Source organism: Andrena cerasifolii, chromosome 14 (assembly GCF_050908995.1).
Source record: "Andrena cerasifolii isolate SP2316 chromosome 14, iyAndCera1_principal, whole genome shotgun sequence".
NCBI lineage: Eukaryota > Metazoa > Arthropoda > Insecta > Hymenoptera > Andrenidae > Andrena > Andrena cerasifolii.
Window position 1 is genome coordinate 6388920 of NC_135131.1, and position 20834 is coordinate 6409753.

A 20834-nucleotide genomic window follows, 5' to 3' on the forward strand; every position below is an offset into this window, starting at 1 on the left:
GTAGTCAAAGCCCTTCGGCTTCCAGAACAGCCGGATCCTTTGAAAGAATTCGATAAAGTTCCCGCTCGCGATACACTGGAGAGGTTGGATCCCTTGAGTCGATACGAGTACAGGGTTCAAGCTGTGAAACAGCTGGAACAGATAGTTGGTTCAAGAGGCAAAGTTAGCGCGAGGAGCGCTGGTGGAGGTGGCAGGGAAAAGGAGACTTCGCTCCTCGGAATGGACTCCGAGATGCTCGCCGAGGCTCTCGAAGAAAGGTACCCAGAGTTGGCATTATTCGAATAAATTCCTATCACTTTTATTAATAAAATCTACTCGAATAAAAAATTATTCGTTATTCGAGGGTAGCTTCGTTTCATCCGCAATTCTTATTAGAAATTATTCGAACAAAAGTGTGAAGTAATTATTCGCAGATTATCCGGGGACGACTTTAAACGCGGCTTCGTCCTGCAAAGCTTGGAAAGCGATTTCCTCCGCGGTAGCGTCGTCGACACGCTGCTTCTTCTGTTACGGATCGTTGGCCATGCAGAGTACTTTCTGTTCGTTACTTTCCTTAACTCGATGGCCGATTACAATCGCAAAGCCGAGGAGTTTGCACGGAGATACGGTAAGATCTCTGGCTCGAGAATTAGACGCATCGGAAGATTGTCGATGCAAAGGGGCACAAAAGGGGATGCGTGGAATATTTGCGACAGATAAAGCGGCCGAACATAGCGCATGGATCCAGGCCGTCGAAAAGATGTCGTCGTCCGGCTACGATCTGCTCACCGACCAGGAGAGAATCATGTACCTGGAATCGATCCTGCCTGGCAAGAAGGAGAGGGCGTCCAGCAGGCGAGCTCGATTCGCTCAATGGAAGATGCACTCCCTGAAGCAAAAGGACCGTCCCGCAAAAGTCCGAGAAATTCTTCTAGCAAAAACCGGCTCGATTCGTCGTCGATTTTTATCCACGGAATGCAATTGTTTCGGTACTGCAGGAGACTCGTAGGCGTGCTTCCGGCTCAAAGACAGCCAAGGGACAAGGGAAGGGAAGCGTAAAGTCGGCGAGGCGCGGGCGTGGTAATAAAAAGTCGACGAGCTCGAGGCCGGCTTCCAGCAGACGGGAAACCTCTGGCAAAACTAAAACAACGAGAAGCAGAGACAGCTCCAGACGCGGTAACATATACGCTCGTGAAAGTCTCCGGAGGCATTGAAATCTGTGATTTATAAATTCCTAGGCAAAGCAAACATCCCGAGGGAGATTAAAGAAGTCGCGATGGCCATGGAACGATACTATTCGGATCTTTCCGCTATAGAGAACGTAATTCATAATTGGGATCCCATAAAAGGGACTATCGCACAAGTACATTGTATTTTCCTACTGCGTAAATAATATATATATATACAGTGGCGCACTCGGAGGGCCAAGGTGCCCTGGCAACCCCCAAAGAAGGGGTTTGGTAAGGAGAAAAGAAAACTGGATTTTATTCTTTGAGGGGTCTTCCTACTTTGACGGCCTGAAAAGGAGCGCGATATTTGGGATTTTTTTGAAGAGAAACCCTCGAATTATATTAATTGCAAACTTTATGCCTATATTTGTACATATTTGGGGAACATTTTAAAAAAAATTAATTAAAAAAAAACCGTACCTAAAACTTTAAACGTGCTTTTCTCAAAACGATGTTTTTAAAATTGGCGCTCTATTTAAAGCACTATATCTCCGGATATAACCACTATTTTTGCATATAATTTTTTTGTTCATATTCTCTAAAGATTGATAAATAACACCACAAAGCTGGAAGTGAATATATTTAATGGTTTTGTTTTTAAAAATTCCCAAAGATCGCATCATTTTTCGCTCGTCAAGGTAGGGAGACCACTTAAATTAATTTTTGTAATCACCTAATGAATTTTATTGAATTTTCATTAAAAATTTGTATCCCTGCAACTCGGCGCTCCACAAGATTGAATCCTGAGTGCGCCACTGCATACGTATATCGCAAGTTGGTAATTTCCTAAGATTTAGCTTACTACCCTCTTCTCAGGAAGCAGCTTCCGCAGGGAGAAGCAGGGGACCAAGAAGTTCCAAGTCCAGGGACACGGAACCTCTAGATACCGCCAGTGAGGTAATATCGTCCAAGATACGTATGTACTTGTTACGCGTAACGGAGGAATATTTGATAAAGAAATAGACTGACTTAAAGAAGTGAATAAAGGTTGAAAGAAAATGTTAAATTAGGCACGCCCAGAGGAACAAAAATTCCACGTGTGGTACGTAAAGGCCAGCGATCCTTGGCAGCACACCATCAACGATACAATAGTTGCTCGGATGAGCGAAAACATTCTGGCAAAATCTGCTCTTTGTAAGTTCTCATTCACGTAATGTCCGATACGTGAACTTCATCGATATAAAAAAATTTAAAAAAAAATTAAAACTGACTTCCTAAAACATTAAAATGAACTAAAATGTAAAAAATAATTTTTTCCCTTAGTTAATCTACGACTATCAATTTTTTTATGTCGGCGCCTTATCATTTTGACTGTGTAAATCTGGCGCCGACATAAAAAATTGATAGTCGTAGATTAAATAAGGGAAAAAATTATTTTTTACTTTTTAGGGCATTTTTTGTTTTAGGGAGTCGGTATTAATTTTTTTATTTATTTTGTAGTTATTTAAGTTACATAACTACATTTATTTTAAAAAAGATGCATACGCTGAGGAGTTATGCGGGGACAAACATAAAAAAAAATAAATATACGAGTCGAATCTATAACCTCCTCATTTTTGAAGTCGGTTAAAAAAGCCAGCCCACTAACAAACAAATATTCGTGCAAACAAAAGTCAGATTTTAAAATTCAGAAAATTTCTATGGTCCTATGGTATTCTGCTTATTGGTTAATCCAGCGCTGTGTAAACGTGTAAACTGCGCACTTACTAGAATTTCGCAACAGCGGAGGTCGCGAAAGAGCCGGATCTTCAGCCGAAGCTCTATTCCACCCTGGCCTCAAGAAACATCCAAAAACGAGAGAGACAGCTTCACGGAAGTACGTTACTAACAACAAGTGTTTTAACTATCTCGCGGGTACAGTTGAGAAAGACGAGCGTTCCAATTACAATGCCTACTTACGTATACAGACGTTTATGGACTGGTCTCGTTGACACCGATACCAGAAGCCTTGCCGATCAGCGAACCGATGCAGGCCAACGAGGCGAGCTTGCGAGAGAGTCGCGCAGAAAATCAAGGGACTCGCAAAAGGCGGGGACGAAGATCGTCGCGTAAAACGGGAGAGCAAATATCGCCGAGCAAAACGGAGGATCGGTCGTGGGTAGAGTGGACGACCGAAAGGGAAGACGCGAGGGGCGTCTCCGCTTCAAAGGTGATCGTGGAGGAGCCTTTGAAGCCTCGATGGATCCTTCAGCCGAACGAATCGCACAGTTTCAAGATACGCTTCCAGCCGGAAGAAACGGGTCTCTACGAAGAGACTTACGCGCTCACCATCCTGGGTGGAAATAATGTCACTTACGAACTCAAAGTCACTGGCATCGCCGATATACCGAGGCTGGACATGAATCCTCCCACGATTTTTACGCAAGTAATAAATAGATATTAAGTAGCATATCTGGCATTGGGGCTTTCGGCTTGTATAGTTTTCTCATTATATTTTTCTCTCTACCGACGAACACGTGACAGATTGAAAGCGCAAAGGTGAACGACGCGAATGGCCCTACATACTTCCTGGAGACTGGAATCTTCGATATGGGATCGGTGTTGGCACTTGGGCAAACCAAAAGGTCCAGTTTCATGACTAAAGGGGACTAGGCAGTCAAATCGCTCGAAAGTAAGGTAGTTTTTTCAGGATTAATTACAAGGAGATGAATACAAATTGTGACTAGTACTTTTGGGTAATGTTTAATAATACTATAAACTGTAAAAAAAATGTTTTTTTATACTGTTTATGTATATAGTATATAAATTCTCGCTTTCTCATATGTTTTCTTTTGTAAAGTGTACTGTGCAATAAAGAATTATTATTATTAATATTATTATTATATGACGGCGTTACAGTCGTCTGAAAAAAATATTTGTTTAGTCTGTGCTTGCTTCCATCCACTTGTAATTAATTCGCAAAAATACTTTATTTTCCAGCGATCCGACTGACTGCCTACTTAGAAGGGAACATCCCGAATCAGGATATTTAAAACAAATTCTGAAACTTTGTGAATATGTAGGGGATTTCCTTCTAATTACAACGGAATTGCCAAATGATATGTCTAATTAAAAGAAGTAACTTTTGTCTTGAGACTTTTTTCCTATCTCTTACAGTTCGCGAGTTGTAACACAAAATCAGAAAATAACCGGATTTTCAGGGGTTAATTTCACTTCCTTCGTAGTGAATTTGAGCAGCAAACAAAAATTGCTTTATAATCAGGAGGAAATCCCCTACATATTCACAAAGTTTCAGAATTTTTTGAATTTCCGGGTTCGGGATCTTCCCTTGTTGGTCCCCTTAAGAACAAACGATACATAATCTTGTAATCTCGCAACTTTTCACTACTTGTTATTCCTAAACAGTCCACACCGTCGCGAGGCTAAGCTAAATTTCTGCAACATTTCGAAACTGGAGGCGGATGTGCGGTTCTCATTCGCGGAAAGTATCGCCGATCCGGTCTGTTTCTCCATCCAGCCTGAGAATCTTTTGATCGCTGTGCGTCATCAGTACCAGTAACGATACTCTAGCCTTAATTAGGCTTACTGTTAATTTTAGCACCCAACTATATATTCCCTAACGAGAAGTGAAATCTACGTAGCCTGGCGAATGCGAGACTTTGGTGTTATCAGCCATTGCCACGAAGCTCGGTACCATTTCGGAGAGACTATATTTCTGCGTGAAGAATAATCCAAAGGTCGAAGTGCTCCAGGTAATCGCGCAACGCGTATGAAACGATATTTTAATTTTTAATTTTTTTTTTAATTTTAATTACAATAGACGGGTTAGGCAACGGTTTGGTACAGTTAATTACAAAATGAGGTAGAGAAACCGACGCGCATTACGGAAGAAAGACAGAGAGAAAAAGAAAAGGGAAAAAGAAAAGCATGAATATACAATATGAGACATTCATCGCAACAGTCGTAAAAGCTTTGTACGAATCTTATCTACTGAATCGGAGAAAAAGTCAAGTTGGTCGTGATAAGAATTAGCAATGCTACATATGCGATCGATGCAATTATATTTGCCATAGGGGGTTCGATGAGTTATTACGTTAAAAAGATTACGATGCCTTAATCTGATATGATTCTTCTGTTTTCGAGAGTTAACAATTTTATTCCGGACAGCCACGGCTTGTAATTGTGGCAATCTATAAGAATACTAGCCCCGGATTTATATTCAAACCATGTCCAATGTTGAACGATTCAGTTGCAAGTGGAGGGCACCAAGCTGAACATCCACCTGGACGGAAAAGCGCTGTCGTTCGGACGCACGCTTCTCTACCGAACAGAGTCGCAAGTTTTGACAGTTCGGAACGAAAGTGCGGTGCCAATTCTCTGGCAAATAAGCGCCCCAGAACCTCCCGAGCCTCGGATAACGTTCGCCCCTGTTCGAGGTGCGATCGAAGCCTGGGCCCAACAGGAGATCGAGTTCTGCTATCACGGGGTTACGGTAAGGCGCTTTGCGTTACGCTTTACGTCCCTACCATCACGGGGAATCATCGCTTGCGGCTGAAACCATCGCAGGTGGGCGTGATCGACCAGAAATCCATGACTTTCGAAGCGTTTCTACGCGAGCAAGAAGAAGAAGACGAAGAGCCGATCTTCACGGACGTTATCCTCGTATCAGGCGAAACTTACGACGTTGCGGTTGACATCGAGCATGCGAACCCGATTGATTTGAAATGCATAATGGTCCATCAGCTCACAAACGGTTCGTTCGTCATAAGAAACCGAGGCGATTACGAAGTGAAATACGTGTAAGCAATACGTACCACTAGGCTGGCCCTTATTTACACGTGTCGAAATTTTTTTGTTGTATTTCTTTGCTCTCACCCCCTAGAACGGTACCATTTGATAAAAAATAGTCCCTGAAGTACAGTAATTGTAGAAAATCGAATGCTCCTTTAATGTTATTTGAACAAAATTTGGATAGGGCTTACGATTTTTTAGAAATTCTTCAAATTCAAACCGTTGGTGAATTCTAAACTTTAAAGCCTGGTTGACACCCTTTCCTATTACCCGATTGCAGTAATCTTTTTCAGGGACTATTTTTTTGTGAAATGGAACCATGTTAGGGGGAGAGAGCAAAAGGAATCGAAGGTAGAAAATAAGGGCCACCCTAAAGTATTATCATCGCTACCTGAACATTCCCCTGTTATCTTAATATGTATATATGGCAGTCATTGTGTACATTACAGCATTACGTTAGAAGACAAAGGGAAATTGGAGAAATTAAATCTGCCCGCGAGTTTCAGGCGAGATCTTGAAATTGCTCCAACCTCAGGCTCCGTACCCCCGAACGCGCGGAGAACCGTGCAAGTTTGTACACAGATATTTATCGAGAGAAAACGCATACGTTGTTTCGCGCGTCCAATGCACCACCTGCTGTTGTAGGTGGCATTCATACCGAAGAACGAATTAATTCTGAAAAAGGCTCCGATACTAAAATGCCACTTGGTCGATGCGAATAAAGAGACCACGATCGTCGCTGAGATCCCGCTCGCAGTTTCTCTCGTTGCATACTACACCAGGTACCGTTCGATAGACTTCAACCCCTTTTACCGATATCTGCTCAAATGTATGTAAGGCGAATGTCCCAATTTCTGCTCATTTAAGAGGTTACTCGTCAAGAAGAAGGTGTACAAAGTTGGTTTGTGATTAAAATTTGCAGAGTAATTGATTAATCCTTTAATAATAAATCAACCAACTCAAAAACTATTTAAGAAAGATATTTCAAGATGTTTAACTATTAGTAATTTGTAATTAAATATAATTCTCTAAATGGCCGTATTTCTACTCACCATTTGTACTAACTTCTGCTCACATAATTTGTTCCCTTTTCAGGTAAAAATAAGTTGCATGTTTTATGGGGAGGTTTTACAACACAATAGTAAAGCATAAAATAATGATAAATAAAAAATAAAATGCCTTCGACCCTAAATTTACTCATCTGTTTTCTACCTACTTAAAAAAATTAAAAATAGTAAAAGAATCTAAATCCTTAGCCCCGAGCTCGTGCAACACTCTCGTAAATGTTGAAATAATTTAGAATTATTTTCCTACAACTATAGTCGAAACGTAACACTTATAATAATAATAAAAAAAATACGAAATGATTCTAAATCGGTACACGAGTAGAAATGGGGTTATTCACCTCACCACCCACTATTTTTGTCAAAGATTTCGCATCTATCCTTACCCATTGCTGGACTTCGGAACGGTGGCCATATGCACGGAGAAAACCATGTACCTGCACATAGAGAACACCGGCAAGTTCCCGTTGCATTACACCATTTACGTGCCAGAGAGACATCCCTCTGTACTTTACATGAGTAAGCTGACTAGCGAGGGTGGCGATAAAAAGCGGAATTTGACGGGAAGGACGGTGGATTCGAGGACCGGTAAAAAATCGTCCAGAAAAGGGACGAGCGAGGCCAGGTAAATTCTACAGATCATTCTCCGTCGACCATGAAAGGTAACATCTAATTTGGGCTACCGGGAGGAACAGAGATCGCTCGGGACCGGGGCAGCTAATAGTGGGACCAATGACGGTGACCAAAATCGAGGGTGACGTTGACGCGGGCCAAACGGAGAGCATCGCCATCAACTGTTGCCCTGAATTCGTCGGCTCCCAGGACGAGCAGATCACTGTTCTCATAGACGGCAGCCTTTCCGAAGACAGGCACGGGAAAGTGGTGACGCTGGCAGTACACTCGTCGGTGCCGAGCATTGACTTTCAGGATCTGGACTCGATGTTCCAAGAGAATCACGTGCTCGAACGGATTCAAGACTTTGATTGTCCCAAGCAGGTTGCTATTACGGTTGCTTCGTTGCTTCAGAGAGGATTGCTCGCCTCTGGCCTCTGTTGCGCAGATCGGGCCGCACACAGTGTTTGCGCGTCAAGAGAAGTGTCTGTACTTCCGCCACGTTAGGGTGTCGAGCACTCACGCGACTTGCTTCAGGCTGTACAATCGAAACGCAGTGACCGCGGACGTCGAGGTGCTCTTAAAGCCGGAGTCGTTGATGCCGGCGACAGCCAAACCCGACACGTTCCAAGTGGAACCGCTGAACGAGCGCATCCCTCCTATGAGCTGCAGAACTGTCACGGTGTCTTTCACGCCGACCGTCATAGAGGTGAGTAAGCGACGCGAATGAGTCTTTATTCGAATAATGCCCAATCTGCGGGACGATCTTCGAATGTCCACATTTCAATCGGCGCGCGGATCTTCGCAGAGGTTCGAAGCAAGTCTAGAGGTAGCGCTAGACCTGCCGGCGCATTTAGACAAGGAACGGCTATCCGTTAAGCTGGTAGGGGAGTCTTGCGTTCCGGAAGTAGCGATTATAGAACCGCTCCACGGAAGCCGGGAAAGTGGCAGCTTGAAGTTCCCCCGGACACTGATCGACGAAGTCAGCCACAGGCAGTTTGCTCTGGAGAATATCGGCTTCGTTAGAGCGAAGATCATCGTGGAGATTGACGAGGACCAGAACGAACTCTTCAGCTTCTCGGCCACCGCGGAGACTCAGTGTTTCTTGCAAATTTTAGACAGCGATTGTCCCGGTGAACCATTCATTCCACCTGTTTCGTTCGCCATTCGCGAAGCTTCGGGTAGAGAATGTGGACGAAATTTTTAGCGAGCAACGACCGATGCGCCGTGGTTGGCCTGATGCCCGGGAAGGTGGCTCGCTTCAAGGTGGCGTTCTCGTCCGACGAAATCGGGAAGCACACCGGCAAAGTTCGCCTGTTTGTCGTTGACAATCCCTACGAAAATCTGACGATAAACCTCGAAGCGGAATCGTACATGGAGGCAATAGTGCTGTGCGGTTTGGAGATGGACGAGGACAAGCGGAAAGCGAGCACCGGGCACCGGGACTCCGTCCACAGACGACAAAGGGCCAGCAGAATTCCGTTGGAAGCATCCCGTCAGAATTCTCTGACGTCAGGTAATGGAATCGAGAGGAGTCGCTGGATTAGTCTATTAGCGCGATGATTCCTATTCCGTAGTCTCGAATGGCCTGGCGCTCGCGGTATCCCTGACCTACATCCTCAGCTATGGGCTCTGCTTCGTTAGCAAAATGTACAAAAAGACTTTCAAGATTGCCAATAAATCGACGGACCGGTGGTTCCGTTTCCAGTGGAGCGCGCATCCGAGCGTTGTCTTCGTGCCATCGATCGGACACATCAAGTATCTCACGCGCAAGGAAGTCGTCGCTACTTTTCTGGCATCGGAACCTACAAATCATATAAACGTAAATGCTCTGTACAAGTCGAAACGTAGGAGCACCGATGTGTGTTGACTAGAGGGGTGAAAGGACCTGGGTACGTTCCACCTGCTACATATTCTTTCATTGATCTGCTGTTCGACTGGATAGAGTGCCATCGAGTGTATCGTGTGGGAAATCGAGACGCTTAACTCGGCGGATGGCCCGGGTTGGGATGACAGACAGACGGAGGTGCGATGGGAGAAAGTGCACCCCGACATCGTCGACCAACCGAAGGAGGTGGAGGTGCTATCAAAGAAGGTGGTGCAACCTACTATCGAGCCGAAATGCGAAGTGGTCCCTGGGACAGGCAAATGCATCCAAGTGCTGCTGAACGCTACGGTGGCATTCTCCGAGTACCACTGCCCCGTCCAAGAGATTTCTTTCAAAGACACCCTCATGTTCCAGGTACATACGCACTTTCCCATCCCAGCGATTATATCCTACTGTACCGATCAACGAGAATTTCGTTCGTCAGACTCGAGAGTACAAGTTTACCCTGTCGAACCCGGGCGTGGTGAATACAGTGTTCGCCTGGAAGATAATCACGGACGAACAATATCCGAAAAGATTAATGGAAAACGATCGAAACGTCACTTCCACGCCGAGGTCCCCGGAGTATGGGGCTGCTTCTCGGACGAACTCTGGATCGTCCAGGGGAATTTTCTCCGCACCGAGGAAATTGAGGACAACGAGCACAGTGTCCCGCAAGAATTTCGACAGAGGCGAAAAGGCCGAGGGCGACAGCGCAAATCTGTATTTACGACGACCCACGTCCTCCCCTCCCGGTACATAATTCCGTGGCATTGCGCGATTTCGATGATGTCGATTCTTAGATCTACACTGCATTCCATTTTAGAGCGGACTCGTTCCGCGCAGGGATATATACCGTTGATTGGTAGGAAACCGGCGGGAAAAGTGCTGCGACCAATCACGTGTGCGAGAGCCGTGGGAGCTGCGCAGATCGGTCGTAAATCGGTAGGGGCGTGGGTCCGCTCTTACATGGGATGGAGTGTAGTAGAGCTGAGATATATTGGCCGGTCTGAAGTTGTTTCGCGAACAGCGATCGAAGGGGAATTGGCCCCCTCCAACAGGGGCGTCCGGAAACTTTTTCCAGAGGAGAGGGGGTAACTTTGGGATGATGGTAAAGAAAAATATACCCCCCTTGCCTTTTTTAACCCATCTTATAGTGCCAATTTAATTAAAAAATTAAAACTGAAATTTAAACAATATTCCCTTTTTTAATATAAACTTAACAAAGATCAGTTTTGAAAAATAAGCGATCTTTTCTCAGAAGCCAGGGAGGGCAACTGTCCCTTTAGCCCTCCAATGAGCCTCGTGAGCGAAAACGTGAAGACAAGGAGCAGGCTCACTGGAGGGGACCGATTTCCCCTCGATCGTTGCTCGCGAAGCAACTTCAGACCGGCGAAATTATCTGACCTTAGTAACGATTTCATCCCCGCTACGGTTGTGAAATGTTTCTGAACGCAGACACGAACACTAGACCAACTTCGAGCGCAAGGCCGTCGGATCTTTTCAGTAGCACCGCTGGGTTCTCGCAACGGACCACCGACAGCTGGTTAGACGGTGACAACTTGCCGTTCGCAATTTATCCGGAGGGAGGTACTATACCGCCTGGACAGTCCATAGAATGCGCATTCAAGTTCTCCCCCTTGGACGTGTTCTACTACAAGGCCTACCTTGTGTGCAGGTACGTGCAAAGTAGGGGGTCGTCCTTAAGGGAAACACCACTGTGACGGCCGGTTAAAAGCTACTTCTTTTAATTAGGACTGTCATTTTTAAAACCTACAGTTCTTACAGTTCGCGAATTACAATTTTAAGTCGGAAAATAGCCGGATTTTCAGGAGTCAATTTCACCCCCTCAGAGTGAATTTGGGCAGCCAAAAAATTACCTATACATCCCTCTACATATCCCCAAAGATTAGAATTTAAGCGCATTTAATCTAAGCCAGAGGGAAAGTGGAAAATAGAAATACGAAAAGCGCGACGTTGTTGAGCAGGGTAGAAAATCTGAATCCAGAGCAGACAAACTTGACGATTCCCGTCGCGGCGAGAAGTTTACTGCCGTATTGCCATTTCGACGTGCAAGAGACCGACTACGTAACCAGCGGCAGACGAGACCCAAAGCTACCAGGCCCGGTTGGATACGACGCGGACGATCCTAATTTATGGCAGAACGTCAGGGCAATCGAATTTAACGTAGTCGGCGTCGGCGGGAATCACGTCAAGTAAAACTGAATGTTGGGCGACAGGTGAAAATAGAACCGAGCGAGTCCGTATAAATATATACTTCATCGATTTCAGGAACTTCCACCTTATCAATCCAACGGCAGACGATTACCGCTTTTCCTGGAAGGATCGAACGCCCTGTCTGGCCAGCGAGATATCGAACTTTCAGTGCACAGTGTCCGAGGGGGTGGCGGAAAGCGGACAACAAACCGACCTGGCTTTCACGTTCTTCGCAGAGGACGTCGGTGTGTTCGAGTCCTTCTGGCTCTTCTCCATCCAGAGATACAATCTGGAGTGCCTTTTTCTGGTCGTCGGCATCGTGACCGAACCTTCGGTGCACTGCCTCACCGCTCACGTGAAACTGAAGCCAACAATCTTGGGTTGAGTTTCAATATACAATTTGCACATTGCATACGTGTACCAATGCTGTTAAACTTTTCCAAGCAACGTAGCGTGAAACCAGAGTTGGGCATTATCTAAATAAACAAATATTTAAATATCGCATCGAATGAAAGATACTTTATCTTTATCCGTTGTCGAATAAAGGCAACCCGAGTTATCCTTACCGAAACGAATAAACTTTTTATCTTTTATTCGAGCCCAAAGTTTTTATTCAAATAAATCTTTGCCCATCTCCGCATGAAACGTTATTGCAGCCAACAATTGCGATATATTTCATCATTTTTCGACTGAACGCACTGTACATAGTACGCACTTGTTTATTCGCTGTTAGGATTCAGAGTTCGAGATCCGATAAGGCTGTTGAACGACGAGAATTTTCACATACCGTTCAACGTGTTGGAAGAGTCTCTGTACTCCGAGGGTAAATTTCAAAAACTCGCCGTCACTCCAATCACTGGAATCCTCCCATCGAATAGCGAACAACTACTGTGGTGACTATCGTTATTTCCAATTAATGGAGTTCAATCGACAATCCCTTGACTCTTAAACGATACGATTTGTATTTTAACGCGTTATCGGCCGAATATAATCGATATTCATCAGCGTTGATTTAATATTTTTCGCAACTGGAGTATGTATCGTTGGGTTAGAGCGGCGCGGCGGGAAGCCACGAACGGAATGGCTCGGTGAGGGTTTTAATTCATCCACAGGGTCGAGTATCATCCAACCCGGGTCGGCGAATTCCACTTTTCCATTCAGTGCGCCGTGAAGCTGATGAAATGTCCTCTCACCGTTTTTGTGACCGCCTCCGTTTACGAGGTCGCATCTTCGGTCTCTTACTGGAACGCGACGGGTGAAACAGTGGAAGCCAGCAAGGATTCGGAGAACATAATCGACCTGGGCAAAGTGAGCTGGCTTAACATTGTTGGAGAAAAGTCACTCGAGTTGGCTACCAATATAGGGTGGGCGTACTAGTAAATGAATGTGCGCTAGAGCATTCGTCAATCTTTTCCAAAGCTGATGCTGAAGGTACCGATCACCGTCAACTTCGACATAGCGAATTCCGGCAAAGTAATGTTTCGATACGCTTGGGACCCCGGCATGACGCCACAGATAACTAACAAGAAAGCCTACAGCGTGGCGATCGCACAAGAACAAGGGCACGTATTTACCGAATCTCGATCGACCTGTTGCCTAACGTTGACCACATTTCGGAAAACAACGATCAAAGATCACCGGCTTGCGTTGAAGGTAAGCTAACCGATTCTCGTCTGCTCTCGTCGCGTGGGTCGAACCACTGGAATGAATTCCAGATCTCGAATGGGCCCACGTACTTATTTCTGCTGAGAGCTTCTTCGAGGAAGCCTGCTGTCGACTTCAGCTTCGTTCGCCACGATTTCGGCCCCTGTTACATACGAGAGAACAACGCGCTCTCTTATTGCGTAGAACTTCTGCTGACCAACACCGAAGACGTGGCATACGTGTAAGATACTGTACGAGCATTGCCGATCTTTCTTAATATCTGGTAACGTTTATTTCATGGTAGAATCGAATGCAAATTCGAGGACCAGCCGCATCTATCAGTCGACATGAATTCCATCTCGGAGGCCCTCGCTGCTCACTCAACGATCGCTATACCGATCGTGTTTCGACCACTGAAGGAAACGAAGTATCAGGAATGTCTGGTGTTCACGATCAACGCGGGGTACGAGAGGAGAGTCATTATCGCCGGCGAAGGAATCACTTACAAGGCAAGTTACAGCATACGCGTGTATAATTGTCTGAAATAAGATCAGTATAAGATCTCTTCCCTTATTCAAACCCACGCTCTTAGCAAGGGAAGCGCACGCTCAGTGGCGGATTTAAGAAAAAAGGCCCAGGTGGCAAACGTTCTGAGGGGCCCATTTGGGGGAGGGGGGGTGAAGAGGTAGTTTACTAAAAGCGGGTTAAGTGTAGTAGTACTGAATATAAATATAGTTTGGATAAAGTCAAATTTTTATTCATGATGGGGCCCTAGGGGGCCTTCTGAAGGGGCCCTAGGGGGCCTTCTGAAGGGGCCCATTTTTTCAGGAAAGCGAAGAGTTAGTTTACTAAAAACGGTCTTAGTGTAGTAGTACAGAAAAAATATAGTTTGGATAAAATCATAATTTTTTTTAAGGATGAGGCCCTGGGGGCCTTCTGGGCAGGGGCCCAGGAGCCACTGCTCATCGGCCGCCTTGTTAAATCCACCACCGTCCTATATGCAGAATATCTAACTTACTGTATTAGACTTCTTTAATAAGTCATAAACATATACTTTGTATCTAGATATTACCTCACATATTTACTTATTACTGTACAATCTATGTACTAAGGGCTAGTCCTGTCTAAATAAATAATAATAATAAACGAGCGAAGCTGGAAAAGGGCTTGTGAAAACTATTCAGAAACTTCGCATGGGCTCGAAAAGGACCGGTGCTTTTTATTACACACGAATCAATTGAAGCCTCTGGAACCGATTTTCCAGGTCCGACTGGTGAACCCACGGGACAAATTTATCGATCTCGGCAGCGTTTCTGCTTTCAAGACCGTCAGCAGAAAAGTGCCGGTGGTAAACGAAGGCTCAGCGTCGATCCAAGTGAAGTTTGATCTAATGCGAAATCTGGCCGGCCACGAGGAGCATCATGATCGTGCACGACCGTGCGCGATCCAAGAGAACGAGGAGGAGAACAGGGTGATGATGTACGCGTCCGTGATAGAAACGAAACGTTCCTGGACCACCGATACTCAGCTCGAAACCGGGGAGCTGCACCTATCGCACATTCTACGGATCGAACCATCGTCCAATGTGATCGTACGACCCAACCAAACAATCAACGTGACGATCAGCTTCAGGCCTACCTTCAGACTCAGACAATTCACCAGCAAAGTGGCCCTTTCCACGTCCTCCATGATGCTGCCACTATTCGTGCTGCGCGCAAGTTGCATCGGGGCAGAATTCCGATTAAACAGGAGCCGTCTTTCTCTCGGCACCGTAGTCCGGGGTTGCAGCGTAGAAGCTACGGTGCTCTTGATGAACACCGGAGACATCGGGGCAAGGTTGGTCCAAGTGTTACACGCAGTGGCAGATTTAAAGGGGGGATTCTCGTGTAACAGACCCCGAAATTTATGAATTTTTTTGGAAAAAACTACTGTTAATATTGCATTAAACTCTTTTGGGATATAAGAAGGCATCTTAAAGCTTGTAGAAATTTTATTTATGTCGACCCTTCTTTAATAAGAACATAAATAAAATTTCTACAAGTTTTAAGATGCCTTCTTATATCCCAAAAGAGTACATAATTATATTAATTATTGTGGAATCGTGTTAATATCGAGAACATGAAGAGGTAGTTTACTAAAAACCGGCTAAGTGTAGTAGTACAGAAAAAACTATAGTGTTTGGATAAAATCATAATTTATTTTTTTTAATTTAAATCCGCCACTGGCTGTTCGATTCGGTTCTCATTTAGATTAAACGTCAACACTTTCCTAACACCACCGCGGCGTGTCGCGATAGTAAAATAGAAACAAAGTTCTAACGCGAGAATTCATTAATTTAGATTCAAGTGGAATACATCGAAATTGCCGACAGATTATAGTATCACCCCTATGTCTGGCTACTGCTCTCCTGGCATGGACATAAGTTTCCTTGTGAAGCTGAAGCCTTCTAGGGAGCGCGGTTCAATCGAGGGTGAAGTGAGTGGCACAAGTGCACCACGCGTCACATCATTCCAATGAAATCTATTACTCTTTTAAGGCAGTCGTAGAGGTGGAGAAGCACAGCCCCTTAACGCTCAGAGTTAGCGGGGAATGCTGTAAACTGCCAGAAGCAACCGAGATCATCCCCTTCGACTGTGTTGTTCGCGAACGCCAGACGCGATCCGTAATCGTGGCGAATGATACGAACGTACCTTGGAAACTCAAGCCTCAAGTATCCGGCAATTATTTCTCCGTCGACGAGGTCTTGCACGTTCCTGCCAAAGGACTTGCCACTTGCCTCGTCACTTATGCGCCTCTTGTCACAAACACCGAGGATGCTCTGCATACTGTAATAAATTTCGTAATACGTACATTAACGATTAACAGAACAGCCACTGATTTTCAACGTGCATATATACACTTGACATCAGGATTTTTCTTCCAGCGCAAAATATTATCTTTCCCTTCTATTCCCTCTTACATTTTATATCTATACATGTAGAGTACGCTGCTATTCAAAATACCAGACGATGGAGCTCCCTTACTTTATTCCCTGCGTGGGAGGAGCTCGCCTCCGCAAGTTCTCGAGAAAATTTGCCGCCAGTTCCCCGCGAAAACGAAGTACACCGAATTATTGCCCGTCCACAACTGGCTCGATAGAAAACAGCGGTTCCGCTGCAACATTGACCTGGTGACAATCGACAAAGCTGAATTAAAGGTTCGATTTCCGCTTCTGGTCGAATCACGCGTCTTCCACTATGAATGTATACAACTAGCTTTACTACTCGGCTTCGCCCGCAATTTAGATTCTGATTTTATAAAAAAAAATTTTTTGTTCGAAAGTTTTTAGGTGACAGAGAAACGCACAAACATGTAGAAGTTTTCTGCTTTATATATTAAGATTATCTTTTCCCAATAGCATACTCCCCTGTTCACCTTTGTCGGGAATAATACCATCGACGTTCCACCGAATAGCCAAAGAGACTACCGCGCAGTCTTCCACTCCTATGAGAAGTCAAGTTTCCATTTCAAAGTACGCAGCGTCAAAAAGCAACGTTGAAACTTGCACACTTTTCGTGCTTAATTCAGGTTAAAAATCGATTCAGGTGACGTTCACCAACGAGGACAACGAGTATCAGTTCTACGAAATCGAGTACGACCTCACGGAGCCGGAAGTGATCGAATCGATCAAACTGACAAGCCCGGTCCGATCTGAGCTGTGTCGCACTATAAAGCTGGAAAATCCTCTGGAACACGAGCCCGTAACGTACGCGGCAGAGTGTCATCATCCGTTCGTCACTATTCGTCAGCTGCCGAAAACTGTACTGCCATTGTCGCGTGTAAGTTAACGCGTTTCCTTTCCCACTTTTTCCCCTACATTTACGATACCGTCGCCGTAAACTGTAGGAGTACATTCAAGTGGCATATTACCCAATACTGCCGTCCGAGGAATCTGTCGTGGCGCTCGACATTAATTGCCAACAACTCGGAAGCTTTCCGTACGAGTTACGACTGAAAGCCACACCAACACTTCCGGAAAAAGTAACTCGCGTGAACGCAACTCTGGGAGCCTCTTGCACGTTTCCACTGCTTCTCAACAACTATACCAACGAAGCGGTTCAATTCGCGATCACAGTACGTCGAACGAACCTGAACAATCGAATCTCTTTCACCCACTGTGATAGCATTGTGGAAAAAAAAATGACGATGTTACATCACGTCGCAGGTGGATAACGACAGTTTCATCGGTCCAAAAAGCATTCAAGTGCCAGAATCGAGCGAAGGCGTGATCGACGTTACTTACGAGCCGTGCAATGTCGAAAACGTCACTGCAACGTTAACGGCATCCTCCAATACTGCTGGAGTCTTTGAGTAAGGATGCGAGAGTGTGAATCTAGAGGAACAGATTAAAAAAGAAATCTGCTTATCTCGTAGGTTCCCTTTGATTGGTACGTACTCGTTACCAAAGCCCACGGGACCTTATGTAATTACCCAAGAGTCACCCACATCGATAACTTTCCGGAATATTTTTCAAGAAACTAAGACTTTCAATTTCTTCGTCGACCTGCCTGAGACTTTTGCACTAGAAACGCTATCAACGACTCTACGATCCAAGCAGGTACGATTCAGTGGTTCTTTAGAATTTTTATCTTCCCTGTTCTGATATCTTCGCAACATTTTCGTCAAGGTTATCGATATCAAAGTGAGTCTATTGGAGGACGAAGAGGACGATGAAAATGTTACGAGAGAAAGGTATCCTGTTACAGGAAAGTTGTTGGTGTATTGCTCCGATCATGACCTCTCTGATATCAACTGGGTGTACTATTTGAGAGGAATTTTTCAATGAAATAAACACGTATTCTTACTAAACAATGAAATCTATTGAAATCTAGGCTAAACTATTCCTTGAACAAAATAGCAATATCATCATTTCCTACGCATAGAAAGAGGTCTGTGCGTGTAACGTCTAATGGTCGCGTGGTCGCGACCGCGACGCTGTGCTATCGATAAGACCGAGATCGTGGGACGCATCGCAACAATATTTGAATATTTCGCTTTTCACTTCTTTTGATAAGCCACGAGCAATACCACAAAGCTATATACACTGTATTATCGAAGGAGATCGAACTGTTATTACTAGTAGTAAGAGAATCTTCGAATTAGGTTAGAAATTACGCGAGAAAATGGGGCTAGGGAAACGAACGGTACGCTAAACCAGCTGTTTCCCTTGTATTTGTAGAATATCTGGTAATGTTGAAATACCTTTAACTCTGCGTCCACTTCTGTCCTCATTCACGAATCGGAATCACAATGGGAACCGGCGTAGAAGTTTGTTATAACAACGATTATTTTAAATAATGTACCGCACGACCGCGACATTCGGCAACGATCTCGGCAAAAGCAAAAAGCACTGCCGCGATCAACACCTAACCTCACTCTCCGAACCACCCGCCGCCTCCAGTAATCATGTAAGCGTAAGCGTAACCCATTGCCAAAAGCGTTCCGATGTGTCATTCAAGTCGGACATTCCGTGCGGAGGGTGCATCCACGTTCCACGTTGTTTCCCGGCGAGTGTTGGCACGTCTAACGACTGCTTCCCACGGAACATCGTTCGTCTCGATGAAGTTTCTCGCAAACACGAGTCCGTACAGCGTTAACTCGTAGTACCGGCACTCGGGACCGAAACTTCTTCGAAGTAGCCAACACGATGACCGAGAAGTCCAGGAAGATAGTGACGAGGTTCCACCCTACTCACGGTGAAAATATTGTGCTCCGCGAGGACAGCACGGTGGCGTATCGCGCCGTTAGCTTCGCCAACTCCCTGGCCTTCAGCGAGAAGCCGCTGCAGCCAGGCGAGATCTTCCTGGTAGAGATTGAGAAGACCGAGCGAGGATGGAGCGGTCACATGCGACTTGGGCTTACGCTCATCGATCCAGCGTCTGTGTCCAACAGTTTGCCGCAATACGCGATGCCTAATCTGGTGAAACTGGGGCACACATGGATATTCGCTATTACCAAGAGCCACACGATATGGGATAGCTTCGAGAGTATCGCAGGCACAGGCTACGGTGAGAACACGCCGCATCCGTTTACTTAGATTAGGACTATGCGATTAATTAACCCATTAATACACGTTGCTAGGTGAAGGAATACCATCCAGGGAGAAGAAACTGATAACGGACGGAGTTAACGTGCAAACGTCTCGAGGAGTTATTCCGTACAACGCTCTTAGACCAAACACAATCGATTCTTCTCAGTATATCCTACCTACAGACGCGGGTAGCCGTATCGGGATTATGTACGTGCCACAGGCTGGCTCTGACAAGGCAGAAATGCATTTTATAATAAACGGCGAAGATCAAGGGGTGTGTGGGAAGGACATACCCTATAAGGCGGGACCTTTACGTGCTGTGGTGGATATCTATGGTACCACCAAACAAGTCAGGATAGTTCAACTGTACGGCGGTATGTTGCGTTCCTCTGTTTCAAACCCTACCACGGATAAAGCCGGGAATCCACCTGGAAGCTAAGCTATGTTATGCTATGCTGTGCCATGTTTTAAAAGAATTAGCTTCAATACATTCTTATGGAACCGTTTCCACCAAAAGCTATGTTAAAACATAGCATCACATAGCATAGCTTAGCTTAGCTTAGCTTAGCTTAGCTTCCCGGTAGATTCCCGGCTTAATCTGCTGCCTCTTTTTTTAACATTTACGTGTTCCAGCAGTATCTACCCTGCAGAGTGCCTGCCGTGACGCTATACTACAGTATACCAGGAGAGACGCAATCGATTCGCTTCCACTTCCGCGTGCTCTAAAAGATTACTTACTGTATCAGTCACAGTGAAACCCGCGTCATTCCATTCTCCCCTTCGACTCTACCATTCACCTTCGTCGAGTAGCGATCTCGACATGCGGTTTCGAATTGTCTCGCAACTCGCCATACGCGTATCGCACGAGTCGCCTTTTCGTTCACTACTCGTTAGCCTATTTGACGAATGAGGAATAGCCCGCCAAATGAGATTGCTTTTGTCCCTACCGGGCGGTTGTTTTTCTCCGTTCTTTCCCTTTATACATATAATTTACCGTGTATATAACATACGTGTTATTTACGTTATAATTGTCGTTATACGTATAAATGAATTTGTCGTTTGTCGTCTGTCATTCGCGTGAATTGAATGCTACATTTTGACGTGTACATAATGTAAGAAATTGTTGACAGAGCAGCCCTGAGTTCCGATGGGAACCAGGGGGGATAGGGAGCATTCTCAGTGTATTAGCTGTATCTATCGCTACAATACTTTTATAGTCACACGGCACAGTCACAGTGGCACGAATCATTACGCTCGCCCTTTCGTGTACAATCTCATCGTAAATATAACGCATACTATAAACACAACGTTCTCCCCTGTTCTTACAATCCCCATCATTTAGAATTCAATCTGCCGCACTGTTTAATGCACGCGAGGATCGATCAATCAAGGCCGAGATGTTTTTCCAAAGTAAATGTATT

At 45.1% G+C, this 20834-nt stretch overlaps 2 protein-coding genes and 1 long non-coding RNA gene across 5 annotated transcripts in view; 2 read left to right on the forward strand and 1 right to left on the reverse strand.

Annotated features, from left to right (window-relative positions):
* LOC143376466 (uncharacterized) overlaps positions 1-18718 on the reverse strand; it is a 46840-nt gene extending 28122 nt beyond the window's left edge. Inside the window, exon 1 of the long non-coding RNA XR_013087098.1 lies at positions 18585-18718. This is a non-coding gene — a long non-coding RNA (uncharacterized LOC143376466). The remainder of the gene's footprint in view (positions 1-18584) is intronic.
* On the forward strand, positions 111-18186 carry LOC143376461 (hydrocephalus-inducing protein homolog). The gene is made up of 42 exons (XM_076826814.1): positions 111-257; positions 414-607; positions 696-895; positions 978-1155; positions 1218-1342; positions 2025-2105; positions 2219-2342; positions 2932-3024; positions 3116-3573; positions 3672-3772; positions 4554-4686; positions 4790-4900; positions 5398-5640; positions 5715-5947; positions 6389-6509; positions 6585-6721; positions 7371-7628; positions 7699-7999; positions 8064-8324; positions 8424-8748; positions 8823-9131; positions 9193-9437; positions 9561-9857; positions 9928-10237; positions 10941-11160; positions 11471-11698; positions 11775-12079; positions 12433-12592; positions 12812-13007; positions 13119-13352; positions 13415-13584; positions 13648-13852; positions 14608-15179; positions 15683-15818; positions 15880-16170; positions 16324-16539; positions 16741-16854; positions 16928-17161; positions 17229-17456; positions 17548-17693; positions 17757-17940; positions 18010-18186. The coding sequence occupies exons 1-42, from the start codon at positions 220-222 to the stop codon at positions 18166-18168; spliced, it is 8874 nt and encodes a 2957-aa protein (XP_076682929.1). The 5' UTR covers positions 111-219; the 3' UTR covers positions 18169-18186.
* Positions 18719-19029: 311 nt separating the features above from the next.
* LOC143376465 (neuralized-like protein 2) lies at positions 19030-20720 on the forward strand. 3 transcript variants are annotated; one of them, XM_076826829.1, is made up of 3 exons: positions 19030-19390; positions 19464-19787; positions 20047-20720. In XM_076826829.1, exons 1-3 carry the CDS (start codon positions 19030-19032, stop codon positions 20166-20168), a joined length of 807 nt encoding a protein of 268 aa, XP_076682944.1. In that variant the 3' UTR covers positions 20169-20720. The 3 variants fall into 3 exon arrangements, with proteins under 3 accessions (XP_076682944.1, XP_076682945.1, XP_076682946.1); XM_076826830.1 differs by having other exon boundaries at positions 20050-20720; XM_076826831.1 differs by lacking the exon at positions 20047-20720 and adding an exon at positions 19987-20025 and having other exon boundaries at positions 19464-19804.
* The last annotated feature ends 114 nt before the right edge of the window (positions 20721-20834 follow it).

Bases quoted from the DNA above. Each gene is read 5' to 3' on its own strand.
- LOC143376461 (XM_076826814.1), top strand. From the start codon at position 220: ATGGACTCCGAGATGCTCGCCGAGGCTCTCGAAGAAAG. The intron at 11,161-11,470 runs GTACGTGCAAAG...GTTGTTGAGCAG, and splicing joins AAGGCCTACCTTGTGTGCAG to GGTAGAAAATCTGAATCCAG. The intron at 13,585-13,647 runs GTAAGATACTGT...ATTTCATGGTAG, and splicing joins ACCGAAGACGTGGCATACGT to AATCGAATGCAAATTCGAGG.
- LOC143376465 (XM_076826829.1), top strand. From the start codon at position 19,030: ATGACCGAGAAGTCCAGGAAGATAGTGACGAGGTTCCACCCTACTCAC. The intron at 19,391-19,463 runs GTGAGAACACGC...ACACGTTGCTAG, and splicing joins TATCGCAGGCACAGGCTACG to GTGAAGGAATACCATCCAGG. The intron at 19,788-20,046 runs GTATGTTGCGTT...TACGTGTTCCAG, and splicing joins GATAGTTCAACTGTACGGCG to CAGTATCTACCCTGCAGAGT.